Here is a 22273-nt window from a genome sequence, read left to right as displayed (position 1 = left end):
CCTTTGTAATTCCTCATCATCCTTTATTATGGTTTCTCTCCCAATCCCTCACTTTTAATATTAATCTTTCATCATCTTTTTTAAATATAGACGTACAGCACGGCAACAGATCCTTTCGGCCCTCAAGCCTGTGCTGCACAATTACACCTAATTGAAATCGGAAGACCTGGAGGAAACGCATGCAGACAAAAGGAGAATGTACAAACTCCTTACAGTTTTGAACCCTGGTCCCTGGCGCTGTAACAGCATGGTACTAACCACTATAGTAACCGGCTGCTCTTCAGCTTTCTGTCTTTGAAAGAAAATGTGAGAAAAAGGAGAAAAACAATGTTCTGTTCATTTTTTAAATTCTAAACCTTCGCTTACTTTTTCATCTCCTCTTCCCCGTCTCTCTCTCTCAAAATGCCATCTGTCTTTATTCTCCTTCTCCTTTCTCTTAGTGTACATGCATCTGTGTACGTGAATGTCAGTGTGGGGTGCTAATTTGCACAAATGATGGTTGTGCATTGTTTATGTGCATGGTGTGTAAACGAGGACAGTGATGGAAGCAGAAAACATAGATGTTAGATTGGTGAAGAGTTACATCCATGTCTGTCTGAGGTTTGTCTCTATTTCAGTGACTTTTCTGCACCATTCTTCATTTTGGTTGTTTCCTTTTCCTTGTTCTCCGTCCCTCCACAGTGGCAGGGCTTCCTTTGGAAGTCCTCCACCTGAATGTTCCTGAAAGCATTGACTGAGGGCAAAGTCTTATCAGAGGGTTTTTAAAAACCTATTAAAGTTGAGTTAAATATTAAAAAGAAACCTGCAATATTTTTAATCAAAATAATTAATAAAAGGGACTTTCCCTCTATCCCAGACATGCCATTCTATTTGATATCAATACGTTCTCAGATCCTGTACCAGACCTTGTGAGCAATTTTTTTTAAAGTGCAAATGGAGGGAGAGTTTTCCCTCTGAATTTCACATGGATTCTAATAAATCTGTTAGTAGATTCTGGATTTCTGTGTTTGACTGTGCAAATGTGGAAGTTCTGGACGCATCTCCTTCTAGGTAAGTAAATGCTGGCAGTTTCATTCAGAACAAACAGAATTTACCAGTGAGGTCCAGGCAAGAATGCTTTTTTTTTTCCAAGCCTGTCACTGATTTCTTGCTGTATAAATTGGAGCAGAAGCAATATTTTGATGACTTTTCCATAGGCAAATTTGGATAAAGACTCAAAGACAAGTTTTCATGAGGAAATACTGTAATAGGGATAACAACCTAATTCTCATCAGGAAATTTGCTAATACCACTCCCTATGGGAATGTAAACTGGTCATTACTGATGTATACAGAGGTAATAGCCTGAATATGCCTGAGATTGTCTGATCTCAGAAGCTAAGCAGGCTCGTGACTAGTTGGTACTTGGAGGGGTTAGGAACACCAGGTGCTATAGGTTTCTGTGAGGGGCTCTGGACAAAGTGGCAGCTCTCTGTCTACCTTGCGGTAGATGAAAGTCAAAGAATTTCATGTATGTTATATTCTAAATGTAGTATTACGCGACCATAATGGAACCTTCACCTTTAAACATGGAATCTGCAGATGCTGTGGTCTAGTGCAGTACCCAGGTGGAGCTAAAGAAATTAGGTAGGTCACACAGCATCCATAAGAAGCAAAAGGGCTTCAACATTTCAGGTGGGAGCTTTTCTTCAGGTGGTGAAAATCAGGTGGACCCATAAATAAAAGGTTGGCAGAGAAGTAGAAGCACAGGCTACGTGAGAGGGAGAAGAAGGGAAAGAAGCTGAGAACTGGTAGGGGAAAAGGCCAGAGATAACTCCTTGATAAAAGTAAGAAGGGAAGGGTGCAGGGTGCTGGAGGAAGGGAGATAGACATTAATATCAGCCTCCACTATTCATGAACCCCCTCTCTGCTCTCTCCCTTCCCCTCAGCCCTCTCTCCCCTTATCCATCTCCCCATCACCTCCCCTCCTATCTGAGAATTATCCTTCCTAGCCCACCCCCCTTATCAATTCTCAGCCTTTTTCTCTTCTTCCTCCTCTCACCAGCATCCACCTGTGCTCCACCCCCTTCCCAACCTCCCACCCCGCACTCCTGAAGAAGGGCTCTGACTCGAAATGTCAACGACCTTTTGCATTCTGTGGCTGCTATTTGACCCAATGAGTTTCTCCAGCAATTCTGTGTCCATTTACTAATGTGCATGATTCAGTACCACATTATTGAGTATATTCATCAATTGAGCCTTAATGATACAATAACAGAGATATATTAAATAATTACAATATTGATGTCTGAAAATCTGTCACTGTTCAGCTACCTAACAGACATTTTTATTGTAAATTTCTTTTCATGTATTTGGAACATAAATGTTGAAAATTATGGTAGATTTTGCCAAGCAGTATAAAATTAACCAACGGATGGAGTATCTGAAGAAAAAAATCCCAAATCCTCCTTTAGGCCACTCTAATTCATCACTCATTGTCCAATAGCAGTTAATTAAGTCTCCATTGTGACTGACTGAAACTTGGCAGGCAGAGCCTTGAAATTAGCCTTGGGGACTTTTAGCGCACTAAATGAGTAGTGAGTGGGCTGTATAGCCTTAGCTGCAAATACTAAGTTACATATCAAATCATGAAATTGGGATATCCTTGCTTTATGGAATTATTATTGTGGGTTGTCTGCCCTTTGAGAATATTAAATTCTGACGTGTGCTTCAAACTTTCTGCTGCTTGCTGAACACAGCAGCAAACACTCAGACTGACTCATGGGAGTGGATCAGTATTTTAAGAAGACCTCCCCATGGCAAGCCCAAATCATAGAAATTGGAGGGGAAGATGGGTCATTTCACAAATTAAGACTGGGAAGCAAGGCGTTCATGAGACCCAGATGCCCAGGAAAGACTCAAACTGATTACAGGCCACAGATTGATGGATCTATTATATCATTATACAGTTAAAATACAGATTAGTACAGGCCCTTTATTCCATAATGTGTTCCAACCTATATAAACCCACTCCAGAATCAATCTAACCCTTCCCTTTGTCACAGACCACTACTCCCTACATCCATGTGCCTATCTCAGAGTCTTTTAAAAGTCCTTATTTTTATCAGTTTCGACTATTATCCCTGGCAGTTCATTCCCACTACTCACTGTGTAAAAGACCACCTCTGACATCTCCCCTAAAATTTCCTCTACTCATCTTAAACAGATGTTCTATGGTATTGACCATTGCTGCCCTGGGAAAAAGATGGTGCTGTCCATCATTTTGTGTAATGTTGCCACAGGGGGCTGTGGAAACGAGGTCATTGGGTGTATTTAAGGCAGAGATTGACAGATATTTGATTAGTCAGGGCATCAAGGATTACTGGGAGAGGGCCAGGGAGTGGAGCTGAGTGGAAGGATGAATCAGCTTGTGATAGAAAGTTGGAGCAGACTTGATGGGGTGATGGGCCTGCTTCTGTATCTTTTGATGTTGTTACCCTATCTATGCTCCTCATAATGCTATACACCTTTAATAAGTTGGCTCCTCAACATCTTGATTGATGAAGGCAAACTTGCCAAATGCCTTCTTGAACCTCCCTATTAAGGTGTCACTACTTTCATGGAACTATGTACCTGCACACCCAAGTCTCTTTCTTCTACAACACTCACTAGGGTCCTGTCATTCACCATGTAATCTTAGATAACTTTCTTCATTGTTCTCAATACCTCCAAACTTGGTGTCATCCATTAACTTACTCACCACTCTAACTATGTTGTCATCTAGATGCAATATAGGTGACAAATAACAGTGGACCTAGGACTTATTCCTGCAGCACCCCACAAGCCAACAATCTACTGCTACCACCACTCACCATCCCTCACATTTCCTACCAACAAGCTATATCCCATGTGATCTGACCTTCTGGACCAGACTACCATGAGAGACCTTGTCAAAGGGCTTGTAAAATCCATATTGACTTAATCAATCTTCTTAATCGCTGCTTCAAATATTCAATCAAATTCATGAGACAACATTTCCCATGCATAGAGGCAAGATGACTATTCCTAATCAATTCTTGCCTTTCCAAATGCAAGTTGATCCCGTTATTCAGAATTCCCTCCAGTAACTTAACCATGACTGACATTAATCTCATCAGCCTGCAGTTCCCAGGCTTGTTCTTAGACCCTTCATTAAATAAAGGCACAGAATTAGCCACCCTCCAGTCTTCCAGCACAAATCACCCCTCCTTAACAATGATGCAAATCTCTGCCAGGGTTCCTGCAATTTCTTGGACACACAAGGGACTGGAATCTTTTGCAAAAAACAATGCGGCAGGAAGTTAACCAGTTATGCAGCGTCAGTGAGAGAAAGAGAATGGTCAGTGCTACTGGTCAGAATCCTTCAAGTCAGGATGAAGGGTTCTGGCCTGAAACATTGACCATTCCTTTTCTCCCACTGATGCTGCCCGCCCTGCTGAATTCCCCCAGCAGATTGTTCTTTTCGTCTTCCAATTTCTTTCCTTGCTTCTAATAATGTCCTGGAGTACATTTGGTTAGACACTGGGCTTGACTTACCTCAATACATTTTAAGACCTTCAACATCTCCTTTTCTATATCAGGAGCCTCTTTTCCATTGGCACCTTGTCCCAAGAATTAACTGGGACAGGGACCAGTGGAAAAAGAAAACTGTCCGAACACCAGTGTCAAATGACATAATTTCATATCAGGGATTAACCACCTTGACTCCTACTAGTATCCCTGGTATCAGCTGATGCCGGCGTGCTGATAAAATCCAATGGAAAAGGGGCAGCAGAAAATCACCCATTTCTAGTTGAAGGTAAAACACTCCGATCTGCAGTGATGAATTGTGTCCCAGTGGAAACAGCAGAAAAGGTTTCCTATCCCGAGTCACTGCAAAGCCAATGGAAAAGGGACTACAGACTCCGTTCAGGACTTTGGTGTTTGCTTCCCCGAGTTCCCTCATCTCCATGTCTTTCTCTACGGTAAATACAGATGGAAAATATCCATTTAAGACCTAACATTTTCCTATAGCTCTTTAAGAGATCCTATTCTTTCCCGAGCTACTCTTTGTCTTTAATATACTTGTAGAATATCTTAAGATTACCCTTAACATAATCTGCTAGAGCTATTTCAACCCACCTCCATATTTTCCTCTAAAGTGAATTTTGACATCCTTTATGCTACTTGATTTCAAATATCTATGACTAGTATATGTGGCCTCACCAAGGCTGCACTGTCATCATTTCATGTGAATGAAAGGATGACAAACAAAACAATTTTTTTACGATGGGTCATCAAGACAAATGGAAATTGCTGGGAGGTTTCCAAGGAGTAAATCAGTGGTTCTCATCCTTTTTCTTTCCACTCATATACTACTTTAAGTATTCCCTATGCCATTGATGCTCTGTGATTAGTAAGGGATTGCTTAAGGTGGTATGTGAGTGGGAAGGGAAGGTTGAGAATCACTGCTCTAGACCCAATTGTTACTGAAATATTTTGCTTGAGAAAAATTGTCATTAGCCCATTTCCTTTGGAGTTATGAACCTGTGCACATAACGAGTCAATTAGGTACGATTAAAACAGTGGTCTTCAAACTTTTTCTTTCCATCATATGTGAGAGAATATCTGTAATTGAACTATATGGTAACCTTTGTTTATTTACATTTAAAAAAAATGATAGAAATTACAAAGTTTCTAGTTTCTTAACAAATGATGCATGTATAGAGTTTTTCTGCAGCTGATTGCTTTAATAAGTAGTGGAGTTTATTTCAGAAAATCATGGAGGCACATCTGAGAGTAGAGTGAAAGTCTCAAAGGATCAGAGTTACCTCGAATATGCAGGTTCCATTCCCGGCTGGATGGCAACATTTTCCCTGTACCATCTGATTATGACTAGATTGACCTTTATTTTTGCCCCTTTTTTTCAGTGATGGAAGAGCTGATTGTGGAATTGCATCAATTTCTGGAACTTCTTGATCGTGAATATCTGACTTCATCTGCCAGGGAGAAAAAGACTGCAGTCTGTAAGATCCTGCGGAGAATCAAGTCAATCTCAGGTCAGTTAGTTTCTAGCTACCATGCAAGAATGTCTTTATTAGACATCTACTGAGCAGTGACAGCTGATGGCCAATGTGGGACCAGTTGAGGTCCTTGACAGTGGACCAGTTAGTTAGGCTCATTGATCACACTTCATTGTAAAATTTAGCTTTCAGTTGGGGAGATGTAATGTCAGCTCTGGCAAAGGATTTGTAACTGAAGAGAAATGGGCCCTTCGTTCCACAATATTCATGCCATCTTTATCATTCATCTGCATTTATCCCATTTCCATGTATTAGAGCCGCATCCTTTACATTTTAAATTCTTAATCAAAAAAATTTAGACATACAATACACTTCTGGTCCATAAGCCCAAATACCCCAGTTAACATGCAATTGTACATTTTGAAGGGAGGGAGGAAACCAGAGCACACGGAAGAGACGCATGCAGACACGGGGAAAAGATTTAAGCTCCTTACAGGCAGAGCTGGATACAAACCCAGGTGGCTGGCACTGTAAAAGCATAGCACTAACTGCTGCTCTCACCATCCCGCCCAAATCCATCTGTGCCTTGCCTATATATCTGTCAGCTTGAATACCTCTTAAACATAATAATTCTTTCTAATTTCACTACCTTCTCCACCAGGGTGTTCCAGATATCCACCAAACTCTGTAAGTAAGATCTTCTCCATCAGATCCTGTTAAAAACACCATAAAATATACCATCCTGCTCTTGATAACGATTTCATGGAAAAAAGAATCTACCATCTATTCCTCACATAATCTTACCTATTTTAAAATGTAAATGTACACGTACAGCACAGGATCAGACCCGTTTGGCCAACGAGCCCTGTGCTGCCCAATTACACTCAATTGATTTACATCCCTGTACATTTGGATTGGTGGGAGGTAACTGGAGCACCCAAAATAAGCCCATGCAGACACGGGGAGAACATTGAAACTCCTTACAGAGACGGATTCTTACCCGGGTTGCTGGCCCTATAACAAGGCTATGCTCACCATATATTTAACTTCCCAAAATGCATCACTTCACCTAATTAAATTCTATAATTTTATAACATTTCATCAGAACATTGACAAAAGTCAAAACATTGACATTTTTTGGTTATTATTATATGATCTGATTCAGCACAAGAGTACCAATGGGATTTTGAAAAACAGGTTTTATAACCTCCTCAGCCTGCCGAAACCAGCCCAGGGTTTCAGGCTCTGTCAGAAACTGGAATGGTGTGCAGATTTCACATTGAAAGCACCTTACATGAACAGATAAACGAGGAGAGGAAATGAAAGTCACAGGGCTGAGTTTCTCATGTCCTGGGGCCACATGACAGACCCATGATACTTTGACGGCTGTACCTAAATGGATTGATAATGATGTAATCAAACCCTGAAGGCATCAAGGTTTGATCAGCTAGCATCTGATGCCAGTCTGGCCTGGAAAACCTGGTACTGTATAGGGGCATAAACTGAGAGGATGAGTGAAATTTAACTCTGGTACAGGTGGAGCTTCATGTTCTTTCTGGCACCATGAGAAGACCTTGTGGTTTCCTATATTTTCCCTGTCTTGCTCACTAAATAAATATCATTGTCTCTTCCAGACAAGCTCAAAATCTTTTATGCTCGCTTGGAAAGGAAAACCTATAATGCACCCTCACTAGCCCCTGACAAATCCCATGATTCTGTGCTTTCAATTTCTGAGGCAAATGATTACAGAATCTTCAGAAGGGTGAATCCTTGGAAAGTGTCTGACTGAGATGATATACTCAGCCTTGTCCTCAAATCCTGCGCAGACCAACTGGATGGAGGTTTTGTGGATGCTTTCATCCTCTCACTGCTGTAATCTGAGATCCCTATCTGCTTACAAACAAACCCAAGAGAAGCAAGGTGACGTGCTTTGTCAACTATTGGTCAGTGGCACCTCAGTCCATTGTAAAGAAATGCTTTGAGAGGTTGGGTATAGAGCAGATCAGGACTTTTCACAAAAAGGACCTGGACCCACTTCAGTTCACCTATCGTCACCACAAGTTAATGGTAGCTGCCACTGGAAATGCCTTCCATTCTATGTTTTATCATCTGGATTACAAGAAAACCTACGCAAGGTTCTTTTTCATTGACTATAGGCCATCACCATCATATCAGCAAAACTTGTATTCAAGTTACGGGATTTTGGATTCTGTTCATCCCAGTGCAACTAGATCCTCATCGGCAGACCCCATTCATCATGGATTGGCAGCATCACTTCCTCCTCACTGATTATCAACATGCTAAGGATGTGTGCTTCATCCCCTGCCCACTCATAATTGAATAGCCAAGTTGGCTCCCATTCAGTCTGTACGTTGTTGGCTGAATAACGGGAAATGATGAGTCAGAATACAGGATGGAGATTAAGAATCTGATTGAATAGTGTGAATGAACACCAATCTTGCTCTCTAAGTCAGCAAGTCCAAGGAGAACTGCTCCTGGAGTCAGCACATCGAGGAAATCATGAAGGAAGTACAGCAATGCCTCTACTTTCTGAGAAGTCTGAGTAGATTTGGCACATCATTGAATACTCGATCAAACTTCTCCAGCGGCACCGTGGAAAGTATCCTGACTGGTTGCGTCACAGGCTGGTTTGGTCATTCAAATGCCCAGGAATGCAGACGACTGCGGAAAGTAGCAAGCATAGTCAAGTCCATCACGAGCATTGACCTCCCATCCATTGAAGTAATCTATGTGAGGCGCTGCCTCTACAAGGCAGGCAAGATCGTAAAGAACCCTGTCATCCTGCTCACAACCTCTTGCTGCTACCATTTGGAAAAAGGTACAGAGCTCATGATGTTGCCTTTACAACAGGGAACAGATTAGGCAGGGCTGAACTTTCCTGTACAATCCAGAAGGCAAATCAAGGTATATGCAGAAGATCTACAAACAGTTGTGTAACATCAGAAACATGAGGTGTATGTGGCAAGGGATCATAAATATAACTAACACGTCAACTATGCGAGTTAAAAATGATACCTCCCTTTGGACAGACTGATGGCATGATGAGAAGAGCAGAATGATGCCAAAGAAAGCTCCACGTCCCCCTGATGAACAGGCCTCTTGCATAATTGCGGCTGAGGTGAGGAAAACCTTATACGAGGTGAACCCACACAAGTCACCAGGACCAGACAACATAGCTGGTCAGGTACTGAAGGACCATGCAGACCATCTTCAACACCTCACTGCAGCAGTCCATCATTCCCATAGGTTTCAAGACAGCCACCATCATCCCGATACCCAAGAGGGCAGGAATACACCTCCCAGAGATGCTGGACCCATTTCAATTTTCCTATAGAAGAAATCATTTCATATATGATGTGTAAGGTAAAAACATCATGAGATGGGACCAGAGAAGGAGTCACCCAGTACTAAGGAGTAACAGAATGCAGATGTGACCTTGTACACTCAAGATAAGCTTGGCACTAACAAGAATGATGTGCAGCAGACTAACAGAGAAGGGTAGCAACAGTTTATTCATTGGACAATGTCATGGTATGATCATTTACTAAGTACGTATCCTGAGGTATAAAAAAAAGCAACTTGCTGATAACGGCAGAATGTGCCTTCTCCAACTAACACTGTTAGTTGCAAGTGTTACAATCCGGCAATAAAGAACAAAGAACCTTGATTTCGACTCAGTCTGGTGTTTGACTCACTCATTCATGAACAAAGCAGACCTAACAGATGCCATAACCTTGTCCCTTCACTCCACCCTGACCCACCTGGAGAATGATGCTTCGTACACCAGGCTGCTGTTCATCAACTACAGGTCAGCATTTAATATGATCATATCCCAGTGACAGAGGTGCACCAAAGAAAAGGTACAAGGATTACCTAAAGAAATCTCTTGGTGCCTGCCACATTGACCACCGCCAGTAGGCTGATAACGCCTCAAACCGTGCATCTTGGCGCCTCACAGTTTGGCGGGCAGCAACCTCCTTTGAAGAAGACCGCAGAGCCCACCTCACTGACAAAAGGCAAAGGAGGAAAAACCCAACACCCAACCAACCAATTTTCCCCTGCAACCGCTGCAATCGTGTCTGCCTGTCCCGCATCGGACTTGTCAGCCACAAACGAGCCTGCAGCTGACGTGGACTTTTTACCCCCTCCATAAATCTTCGTCCGCGAGAGCCTGCAGCTGACGTGGACTTTTTACCCCCTCCATAAATCTTCGTCCGCGAAGCCAAGCCAAAGATCCCAGAGACTGGTGGAGAACCTGTCCTTGCTGGGATTCAACATCCCTCTCTGTAATTGGATTATGGACTTCCTAATGAAAAGACCACAGTCTGTCCGGTTGCTAGCAGAATGTCGAGCACCGTCACGCTGAACACTGGTACACCTCAGAGTTGTATGCTCAGTCCGCTTCAGTTCATGCTACTGACCCACGACTGCATCTCCAGATCCAGCTCCAAGGGAGTCATCATATTTGCAAATAACACAACAGTAGTTGGCCTCATAACCAACAACAATGAGTCGTATTACAGAGAAGAGGTGGAAAATCTCATGAAATGTGCGAGAGTTACAACTTGCATCTCAACTTGGACAAATCAAAGGAGATAATCGTAGTCTTCGGAAGGACCAGGATTGACAACCCTCTGCTGCACATCAATAACTCTGTAGTGGAGAGCACCAAGTTCACTGGAGTTCACTTAACTAGTGACCTTTTATAGACACTCAACATCTCTTCACTTGTCAGAAAGTTGCAACAGCGACTGCACTTCCTGAGAGGATGGAAGTGGCAAGGATTCTGGCCACCATCATGTCATCCTTCTATGGGAGCTCTATCGAGAGCATCTGGCCAGCTGCATCACAGTGAGATATGGTTGTTGCAGCGAGATGGATCAGAGGTCAATCCACAGGACCAGAAGAGTGGCAGAAAGGATCACTGGAGTCTCCCTCTCCCCCCCGCCCCACTCCATTGAGGTGATCTACTAGGATCATTTTCTGAAGAGGGTGCACAAATTAATTGAGGACCCCTTCCACGCCACACACAGCATCTTTCTGCTGCTCCCATCAGAGAAGAGATACAGGAGATTCAGAGCCAGCGCCACCAGGCTGAGGATCAGCTTCTTTCTGTGGACATTGAGAATGCTGAATGACCAAAGGAACTGCTCACAATAACCATCTGAGACTCACACATTCATTCACAAAACAATATTTATTTATCTATACGAATACTTGTCTTGCATATGTATTGTTTGTCTGGATGTGTGTTATGTCTGCTTGTGTGTCTGAATGTTTTATACCGAGGACCGGAGATGCTGTTCCGTCAGTTTGTACTTGTGCAATCAGATAACAATAGAATGGACATGACTTGAAAAAGCCTGAAGTCTAGCCCCTGTAGGGTCAAGAAGTTTTTTTCCTCCAATGGCTGTTAGGTTCTTGAACCTCGCATTAATAGCCTGTAATTAAACTACTCCAGGACCATAAAATGGCCCGCTATACCATTGTACTATTTAATTTGCATAACTTTTCTTTCTTGCCTTACTGAATATTTATTATTTGAATACTGTTTAACTTTATTATTGCTTTCTGTACTGGGGTAATTTAATGTATACTCTTGTGTTTTTCTGTACACAAATGCCTGTTTGGCAAAGGGATCTGGGTTTCAGTTCATCCTTCAGCAAGTAAGAATTTTGATGCATATATGCATTGTACTTATGTGTATGGCACTGAATGGGCATTCAGAGCCAACTCTTCAGCGCTTGACGTCCTGTTTTGCGGAAACTGCCAAAATGTTTGGCCTGGAAGTCAGCCTGAAGAAAACTGAGGTCCTCCATCAGCCAGCTCCCCACCATGACTACCAGCCCCCCCCACATCTCCATCGGGCACACAAAACTCAAAACGGTCAACCAGTTTACCTATCTCGGCTGCCCCATTTCATCAGATGCAAGGATCGACAACGAGATAGACAACAGACTCGCCAAGGCAAATAGCGCCTTTGGAACACTACACAAAAGAGTCTGGAAAAACAACCAACTGAAAAACCTCACAAAGATAAGCGTATACAGAGCCGTTGTCATACCCACACTCCTGTTCGGCTCCGAATCATGGGTCCTCTACCGGCATCACCCACGGCTCCTAGAACGCTTCCACCAGCGTTGTCTCCGCTCCATCCTCAACATTCATTGGAGCAACTTCATCCCTAACATCGAAGTACTCGAGATGGCAGAGGCCGACAGCATCGAATCCACGCTGTTGAAGATCCAACACCGCTGGGTAGGTCACGTCTCCAGAATGGAGGACCATCGCCTTCCCAAGATCGTGTTATATGGGGAGCTCTCCAATGGCCATCGTGTCAGAGGTGCACCAAAGAAGAGGTACAAGGACTGCCTAAAGAAATCTCTTGGTGCCTGCCACATTGACCACCGCCAGTGGGCTGATATCGCCTCAAACTGTGCATCTTGGTGCCTCACAGTTCGGCGGGCAGCAACCTCCTTTGAAGAAGACTGCAGAGCCCACCTCACTGACAAAAGACAAAGGAGGAAAAACCCAACACCCAACCCCAACCAACAAATTTTCCCCTGCAACCGCTGCAACCGTGTCTGCCTGTCCCGCATCGGATTTGTCAGCCACAAACGAGCCTGCAGCTGACGTGTACATTTACCCCGCCATAAATCTTCGTCCGCGAAGCCAAGCCAAAGAATGTGTATGGCAATAAAATTGTGATCATTAACTTACCTGACTCAATGCATCATTTCTATTCAGATTTGATGCCACCCTCTTCCTATTTGAGTTCTTGCTCTTACCAATGGCCTTCACATCATTCCTGCTGGATTCGGAATGGGGGTGGGGGTGGGGGAGGGGGTAGATCTGAAGTAGAAGAATATGCCTGGGAACTAAAATGGCTTGGGTCTTATGTTAACGGAACAGGACGACCCTGCCTTTGTCTCAGCACATTCCCTCATGAATTCTCACTCCAAACCAAAGTAATGGGATGTTTTTGTCACACTGGCTTAACCAGCTGTGATTTAGAAGAGCTGAAATAAAAATGTCTGTAGCTCTTTTTCTATGGAGATTTCAGAGCAAACTCTTGATATTTTACACTGTATTACATTTTGCAGATCGTATAATTGATTCGGCAACTCACTGGTTACGGTATTCTCTTCAGCGTTCTCCACAGCTTCACATCCAGCTGCAGACATGGTTTTATTTTTTTATTGTCATTTTTCAAGACTGTGATAATTAGCTATACCTCACAGTAAAAGCTCTCAAAGCATCACAATTGAGTAAGCTATTGACTCCTTGTGGTGAAATTGCCAGAGAAACATTTTATACCTTTATGTGACCTTCCTTTATTTAACCTTTGGCTGATGCTTCATTACTTAAAGCAATGGAGTTATTTGAATTGTATAGATTACTCTAGGAGCGTGGGTATGACAACGGCTCTGTATACGCTTATCTTTGTGAGGTTTTTCAGTTGGTTGTTTTTCCAGACTCTTTTGTGTAGTCTTCCAAAGGCGCTATTTGCCTTGGCGAGTCTGTTGTCTATCTCATTGTCGATCCTTGCATCTGATGAAATGGTGCAGCCGAGATAGGTAAAATGGTTGACCGTTTTGAGTTTTGTGTGCCCGATGGAGATGTGGGGGGGCTGGTAGTCATGGTGGGGAGCTGGCTGATGGAGGACCTCAGTTTTCTTCAGGCTGACTTCCAGGCCAAACATTTTGGCAGTTTCCGCAAAGCAGGACGTCAAGCGCTGAAGAGCTGGCTCTGAATGGGCAACTAAAGCGGCATCGTCTGCAAAGAGTAGTTCACGGACAAGTTTCTCTTGTGTCTTGGTGTGAGCTTGCAGGCGCCTCAGATTGAAGAGACCACCTATGGCTCCTAGAACATTTCCACCAGCGTTGTCTCCGCTCCATCCTCAACATCCATTGGAGCGCTTACATCCCTAACGTTGAAGTACTCGAGATGGCAGAGGTCGACAGCATCGAGTCCACGCTGCTGAAGATCCAGCTGCGCTGGATGGGTCACGTCTCCAGAATGGAGGACCATCGCCTTCCCAAGATCGTGTTATATGGCGAGCTCTCCACTGGCCACCGTGACAGAGGTGCACCAAAGAAAAGGTACAAGGACTGCCTAAAGAAATCTCTTGGTGCCTGCCACATTGACCACCGCCAGTGGGCTGATAACGCCTCAAACCGTGCATCTTGGCGCCTCACAGTTTGGCGGGCAGCAACCTCCTTTGAAGAAGACCGCAGAGCCCACCTCACTGACAAAAGGCAAAGGAGGAAAAACCCAACACCCAACCCCAACCAACCAATTTTCCCCTGCAACCGCTGCAATCGTGTCTGCCTGTCCCGCATCGGACTTGTCAGCCACAAACGAGCCTGCAGCTGACGTGGACTTTTTACCCCCTCCATAAATCTTCGTCCGCGAAGCCAAGCCAAAGAAAAAAAGATTACTCTGCAGGCAATAAGTTGTTGTGGCATGAATGCAAGCAGTTAACAAGAATGTAGGATTGATTTCACCCCCAAGCAGTTTCAATACCAACCAACCAGTTGCTTGGGATGTTTGGTCTGTGGTTGAATATCTCTTGCATCAGGCTGACCAACTGTGGTTGACAATCAGGTGTTCACCCACCCATTCTGAATTCAAGCTGCTAAATGCATTGGGTGTGAAACACAAAAGTTTGCAGATGTTGTGATTGTAGAAAAAGCACGAAAATGCTGAGGAACTCCGAAGGTCACAAAACTCAAAACGGTCAACCAGTTTTTTTCGCCAAAGATAGACTTTAATCATAAAATAAGAGGCTGTGGTGGTGCACATCAATGACAGCAGGTGAACTGGCTCTGTGTTATGGTCGTGGCAGCAGAGCAGCCGCATCAAGATGGTGCCGTCAGGGTCGTCTTTTCCACTGGCCGGATTAGGTCGACACGCGCGCGGGGCAACGTCAGGGTGTTCTTTATGATGCGAGGGCACCATATAACCAACATTTATAACCAACATTTCGGGCCTGTGCCCTTCTTCAAGGTGTGAGCTAAATGGAGGGAGGTACCTGAATAAAAAGGCTGGAGGTGGAGGGAAGAAAGGGCAAGGGGAGGAACTCAGGCCAAAGGCAAAAGGCCATCATTTGAGTTAGATGTTAATGCTATCTGGTCTCTCATTTCCATTAGAGGGCTGAGGATTAAGGTGAGAAAAAGGAGGTTGAAAGGGGATCTGGGTGGTAAGATTTTTACATAGAGAGTGGTTGATACTTGGAACATGCTAGCAGAGGAGGAAGTTACAATCATTACACTTAAGGGGCTTTTACACTGACATTTAAACAGTCAAGACTTATGCATTCCTAATGTTGGCTGATGGGACTAGTTACAATAGTCTAAAAACCATCGTGGTGGGACAAAGGGCATGTTTCTGTACTGCATTATTTTTCTGTAAAGCAACCTGTTGTTTTCCTTCGATCACCTAGTTAGTACACAAACAATAACTGAAATCACCTTTTGCCCCAATGCCTGCCTCATGTCTGGGGCCCACGAAGCTATATTGGACTCAGGCCACCCCAATGTCAGTGCCTATGGCACCATCTGAGTGTTGAGCTGTCTGTAAATCCACCAACCTCTGGGCACCCCCTGTAACTCTGACTGATTCAGGTGCAAACATGCCCCTCTCCTCCACACTAATGACACTATCCAGTCTTTCAGTGTTCTGCATGACCCCTGCTCTTTCCCTGCCCATGATCCAGCCTCATCTTCCAGCTACCCCTCCTGGTCTCTTATCCCTCCCCAACCCTTCTTTCCCTATCCCTTCCTCAAAGCCCCTATTCCCCCATCACTTTAACCTCACTCATTCACACCACCCTCTCCCCACCTTCTTCCGATCCTATACTTGACCCTTGCTCCAACTTCTACCATGCCTGTATTATCCCCTTAGATTTCCCCCCTCAAATGCTAAATGATCTGTCCTGAGCATGTCTCACCTTTGTACCTCTACACCCAGCATCTCAACAAATTTTGTGCCCGCCATTAAACTGAACTCTTTCACCTTTGAGCCCCTGCTACTAGTCATCCTTTTTGCTTGTCTCCAAGAGTTCTCCTCTTGGACTCTCCCTCCAGCAAACTCCCTGCTCTTGACCATCTCTAATTGCTGATGGGACATCAACTGCTGGGACTTGAACCTCCAGCCCCCCTCCCGGTCCCCCAAAAATACTGGTCTCCATGCACTCAGCACCAAGCCCAACTTTACCATTAAATCCATGGACAAGCAAGGCAGGGTTGTGTTCTGGTGCAATGTCCTCTACTTTGCAGAGGCCAGACGTCAGTTCGGTGACCCCTCCTCATATTTATCCTTAGACCAGATCCCCACTCACCATCATTACAATATTATCTCTTGTACTATCAAGGATCTAATCTCTTCAAAGCTAATAGCTCCCAATCCCACACTGCCTATATTGTCTCTTATGCAAGATTCACAGCAGAACTTCCCCGGCAGACCTATTGTCTCTGCCTGCTGGTGCCCTACTGAACTCATCTCTTCATGCCTCAACACCATCTTGTGCTGCCTGTTCCAATTCCTTCCCACCTATATGGATAAGAAGGGTTAGAGGATACTGGCCAAGTGCCAGAACTAACCCAGAATGCAGACTTGGTCATCAGGGGCAAGTTGGGCTGAAGGACCATTTCTGTGATGTCTATCCTGTGGCTAGTGAACTCACCTTCTGACTCCCAAGGCCTTTCTATCATTCACAAAGTTTCTCAGGAGAGGTCATGGAATATTTTACACCTGCCTGAATAAGTACAGCACAAACAAAAAGTTCAACACTGCCAGGAACAAAGCAGTCTGCCTGATTGGTACCTCATTAAGCACCCTGAATATTAATTTTCTTCATGCCAGATCTCAGTGGCAATAAATATATGTTTTGCCTGAGATGCCCAGATCTTGAAAATGAATTTAAAAATTGTCACCTTTCTTCATCTGTCTGTCTCTTGAATGTTGATTTGGATGCAAATCTATTAGGATTTTAAATGTCACTGATTAAACATTTAAGGTCTAAAATTATTATTCAACCTTTTGAATCTAATTATTCTCGTTGACCTAGTTTTTTGGAGGGAAAATGCTGTCCTTCAGAAATTATTTTGCAAAATACGGGCATGGTGGTTTTGTGCGGGATTTTTGGAGTGTCCTCCTGATCGGCGTTTAAAATAATGATATGGAGTTATTATAGATTTGAGCAAACTGTATTCTCTGGAGTTTTGCTGTCTTTACTGCAGATTGGAAGACAACAAATGTCACGCACTTTTTAAAAGGAGAAATTGAGTCATCTGGGCTGTACTCGCTGGAATCTAAAAGAAGGAATCTTATAGAAACATAAAATTATAAAGGGAAAGGGGAGAGATGAGGTAGTCAGGAAAATTCTTTCACTGGAAGGTGAGAGACTAGAACTGTGGGCCATAGTTTGATGCTTCAGGGGATTAAATATAGAAGGAAGCTGAGGAGGAACTGCTTTCCTGGAGAGTAGTGAATCTGTGGAATTCTCTGCCCAAGGATATAACCATATAACCACTTACAGCCAGTTCGGCCCTACTAGTCCATGCCGTAACAAATCCCCACCCTCCTAGTTCCACTGACCAGCGCCCGGTCCATACCCCTCCAGTCCTCTCCTATCCATGTAACTATCCAGTCTTTCCTTAAATGTAACCAATGATCCCACCTCGACCACATCTGTCGGAAGCTCATTCCACATCCCTACCACCCTTTGCCTAAAGAAATTTCCCCTCATGTTCCCCTTATAATTTTCCCCCTTCAATCTTAAACCATGCCCTCTAGTTTGAATCTCCCCACTCTTAATTGAAAAAGCCTATCCACATTTACTCTATCTGTCCCTTTTAAAATCTTAAACACCTCTATCAAGTCCCCTCTCAATCTTCTACACTCCAGAGAAAAAAGCCCCAGTCTGCACAACCTTTCCCTGTAACTCAAACCTTGAAATCCTGTCAACATTTTCGTGAACCTTCTCTGCACTCTCTCTATTTTGTTTATATCTTTCCTATAATTTGGTGACCAAAACTGTACACAGTACTCCAAATTTGACCTCACCAATGCCTTGTACAATTTCATCATAACCTCCCTACTCTTGAATTCAATACTCCGATTTATGAAGGCCAACATTCCAAATGCCTTCTTCACCACACCATCTACCTGAGTATCAGCCTTGAGGGTACTATTTACCACAACTCCTAAATCCCTTTGTTGCTCTGCACATCTCAATAGCCTACCATTTAATGCATATGACCTATTTAGATTTGCCTTTCCAAAATGTAACACCTCACACTTATCTGTATTAAATTCCATCAGCCATTTCTCAGCCTACACCTCCAGCCTTCCTAAATCACCTTTTAATCTACGGTAATCTTCCTCACTGTTATGGATACATTAAATACAGCATTCAATCAACCTAAAACTCAAACCCCCATCCCCAAAAAAGTTGAGGGAATAAATAAATAATAATTTCGAATGAATAAGACTGGGTGGATGGACCCAGCGGAGGAGTGCGTAGACTTCATTGGACGTGTAGGTTTGCCCCACTGAATGGGCAACAGCCCCTCAAGGCATGCGCATTCTTTTCACTTTCGCCACTTGTATGGAGGTGAATCGGGTTATCAGTGTGAGGAAGATGAGTTGAGGGCCTGACCGGGACACTTGTGTGGAGGTGAGTCGAGTTGCACTGAGGGCCTGACTGGGACACCATGGTGAAGAGGGAGGGGCAACTCTCCCTATCCCTACCTAGTAAGAGTCTTTATTTTTATTAGTCTTTAGTACATTAGTCAGGCTTTAACTGTAAACTTGGGGGAAGGGTGGCTAATTACGATGGTGGCATGGTTACTACAGTGGTTAGCACAACACTTACAGCGCCATCACTGGGATTCAAATTTAAATTTTGTAAGTTACGGGAATTACCTGATTAAAATGAACTTTACATAATTAAAGATGACATTACTGATTTTTTTTTCAAATTACTTTACATTTTGCATTGTCCTTTGTCTTTTAAACAGTTTATTTCTAATGTGGGTGTATTAGTTGGGCATTGGAAGAGAGTCTCAGTCAACTGGAAAATTTGCATATCTGACATCCGCGATACCTGTTGGCGCTGGATAATGGGGATTTTATTGTATATTCAAAGCACAGATAGACCTTCTGCACAGTAGGGTAATGAACGTTGATGGGGAAAAGGCAGGGATTTTAAGGCAGGCATTATTTAATATTGGAGCAGACTTGGTGGGCCAGATGACATACTCCTGCTCTGATTTCTGATGCTCTTATGTTTTCAGATCTTACAAACATCAACCAAGTGACAATACCTGCAGGCTTATTAGAGATACAACATGAGTGTCAGATAGCAATTTACTAGCAAGTCCACAGAAGCTCAAAGGGAGCAAGGCAGATTGATTTAGATGGTTAAAACAGCAAAAGGGGCATACTTCATTTTACAATTAGGTTATGGAATATGAAAACAGGGAGTTCATGCAGGAACTGTATTAAAATCTAGATTATAGGATGTACAGTTCTGTTCACTGCATTGCAGGAAGGATTTTTAATTAAAAAAAAAATTTAGACCTACAGCATGGTAACAGGCCAATTCAGCCCTTCGAGTCTGTGCCACCCAATTTACACCCCATTAACCTTCACCTTAGTACATTTTTGAAGGGTGGGAGGAAACTGGAGTCCCTGGAAAAAACCTACACAAATACGGGGAGAAGTTATAAACTCCTTACAGACAGCGCGGGATTCAAACCCAGGTCCGGTCCTGATCACTGGTGCTGTAAAGGTGTTGGGCTAATTGCTGCACGAACATGCTACCCAGGTTTAGACCAGAGAGCGTACAAAGAGATCTGCAGTGAGTCACAGTGCTTTGCAGAACAGACATCTATAATTCAGCCAACTTGTCCATGCAAACCCTGTTGTCCCATTTGACTGCATGTGGTCTATATCCCTCGAAACCTTTCCAATCCATATACCTGTTCCAATATCTTTAAAGTTACAGTTGTATCCAGTTCTACACTTAATTTTGATAGCTCATTCCATTTATCCAACACCTTCTGTTTGGAAAAAAAAATCTGTCAGGACTTTTAAATCTTTCCCCTCTCACCTCAAATCTATGCCCCCTAGTTTGCATTTCTCCTAGCCAGGGGGATAAAGGCAATGACAGTTTACCTTACTTTTATAAGCTTCCTCTCCCAGCCTCCCATGCTTCAAGGAGAAAACCCCTTGCCTAACCATACCCTTCCTATAATTCAACCCCGCCAACCCCAGATCATTCTTGTGAATCTTTGCTGGACCATTTCCAGAAGAATATCTTTCCTGTTACTGGGAGAGCAGAAATGTGCATATTATTGATTTCACAAGGGAACGAGAAATATTGTTATCAGAAAATACTGCCTTTGTCAGAATTTTTTCTTTGGAATAGAGGAAGCTGACATGAGATTTAGTTAAAGAATGTAAAATTATAAGGAGTGATATCAGGTGAATGAATGGGCAGGACCTATTTCCCTTAGCAAGGAGTTAATTACCAAGGGACATTGATACAAGGATAGGAATCCTTCTATCACCCAAAATATGTGGATGGGAGGGGTGAGAGGAGTGGGTAGGTAGTGGTCTGAAACTCGTTGCTTGGAAGGTTGATGGAGGTAGGGACTTGATCATTTTTTAACCAAGTGCCCTGATGCACCCTGAAAGTGCCATAACCTCGAGGGCTGATTTGGATGTGACCACGTCCTCCCCCTGCCTCAGTTTCTGCAATTCTGTTAAATAATTAACCAACAGCTACTGCAGTAAAAGTTACTGCTCGGCGGAACGTCAATGTGAATGAACTATGGCTAAGAATGTTGCTCTCTTTCTTACTAATTCTCATCTTTTGTTCTAGATTGTCAAATGAGAAACTCTACGCAGAGGCCCCATTTACCATGCAGTATGCCTGCACCACCTCAGATCCCTCTCCCCGAGATACCTCATCCATGGCAGGTAGGTATTCCGCAGCCTCTGGACGCGTATAAAAATTGTACAGCAGTATGTGCAATTAAGCGTTTTGTCCAGAATTTTCATGATGTACTCCAAAATCATGTGAACCTTAACCTTAAAGGAAGAGCAGCTGATTGTTTATTGAGACATATTTGCCTATCTACCAGATGTGGCTTCTCTTACAAATGCCATTGCTTTGGAGGGAAAAAAATAAAATGGGTCTTTTGGTTTCCTATTGACAAAGATTCAGTAAATAATGGTGTATGAAGAAATAAATAATGGTGTATGAAGAAATACTGATCTAGCCCTTGGAATTTTGGGTTCTGAGATGATTGATGAGGGTGGTGTGGGAATGCCGACTCTTCCTCACGTGGGGCAGGAGGTGCTTCTCATGGTGGTGGTCGCGTAGTCTGTAAGATGGTGTACTCCACCTGCTGTTTCTGTATTTACTCCCAATGTTCTTAATGCCACCTCAAATGCTCCCCCTTTCAATATATCAGACAAGATGTAATGGAGAAGCCAGAGTAGACTATTTGGCAATAAAGTGGCTCAAGAAACTGAGAAGACATATCACACATTACATGTTTTTAAAAAATGCCAAAAATATGGAACCATTTGAGGGTTATTGCAGAGCATGGCAAAAAAAAACCAGTCGGGGGGGTTACCACGCTATGATTTGCCAGCATCTGATGTTCAAATCCCTATGGCTTCCTTGGCCATTGCTCAAAAAGCATGCAGTTTGGATCTAGCACTGGGACTGTTTAGGTCTCCTGACAGGGAAGAGAGCTGGTGGTCAGCAGTCTGATCTGGGCTGCGAGATTGAGATACCCAAATGGCAAAAGGATGGTTAAACTTCCAACAAGCACAATTTCACTTATAAATAGTTGCATTCCTTTCTACACTGGAAATAAGCAATTGTCAGTTATATAACACAGGTGGCGGAGGAGGGGGAGGAGTGGAAACATGCTCTCCGTCCAAATTGCTTGGTTAGAAAAATTACTTCAGAGATTAACTTTTGTCTCTAGTCCTCCCTTGCTGGAGATAAATTGAAGTTATTAGTAATGAAAGCTCTGAAAATATTTCAAATTTATACTCAAGAAGGAAAGGCAGGGCTTTAGGGAAATAACTGTCCCCTTTAAGCTACCTTCTCTGGCTAGAACAAACGTTAAAGAATTTCCTGTATGTTACATTATAAATGTAGTATTACATGACAATAATGGAACCTTCTCTTTTAGAGGAACCATG

General features: G+C 43.3%; 1 protein-coding gene across 3 annotated transcripts in view; it reads left to right on the top strand.

Moving 5' to 3' along the window:
* The window catches only part of afap1 (actin filament associated protein 1), a 324257-nt gene that overhangs the window by 153244 nt on the left and 148740 nt on the right, over nt 1-22273 (top strand). For all 3 annotated transcript variants that reach the window (XM_069926525.1, XM_069926526.1, XM_069926524.1), the window contains exons 2-3: nt 5927-6055; nt 20934-21031. In XM_069926525.1, the coding sequence (XP_069782626.1) occupies nt 5927-6055; nt 20934-21031 (227 nt within the window). The remainder of the gene's footprint in view (nt 1-5926; nt 6056-20933; nt 21032-22273) is intronic.

Source organism: Narcine bancroftii, chromosome 3 (assembly GCF_036971445.1).
Source record: "Narcine bancroftii isolate sNarBan1 chromosome 3, sNarBan1.hap1, whole genome shotgun sequence".
Taxonomy (NCBI): Eukaryota; Metazoa; Chordata; class Chondrichthyes; order Torpediniformes; family Narcinidae; genus Narcine; species Narcine bancroftii.
The sequence above is the reverse complement of the archived record's forward strand: the minus strand, read 5'-3'. Positions and strand labels throughout refer to the sequence as shown.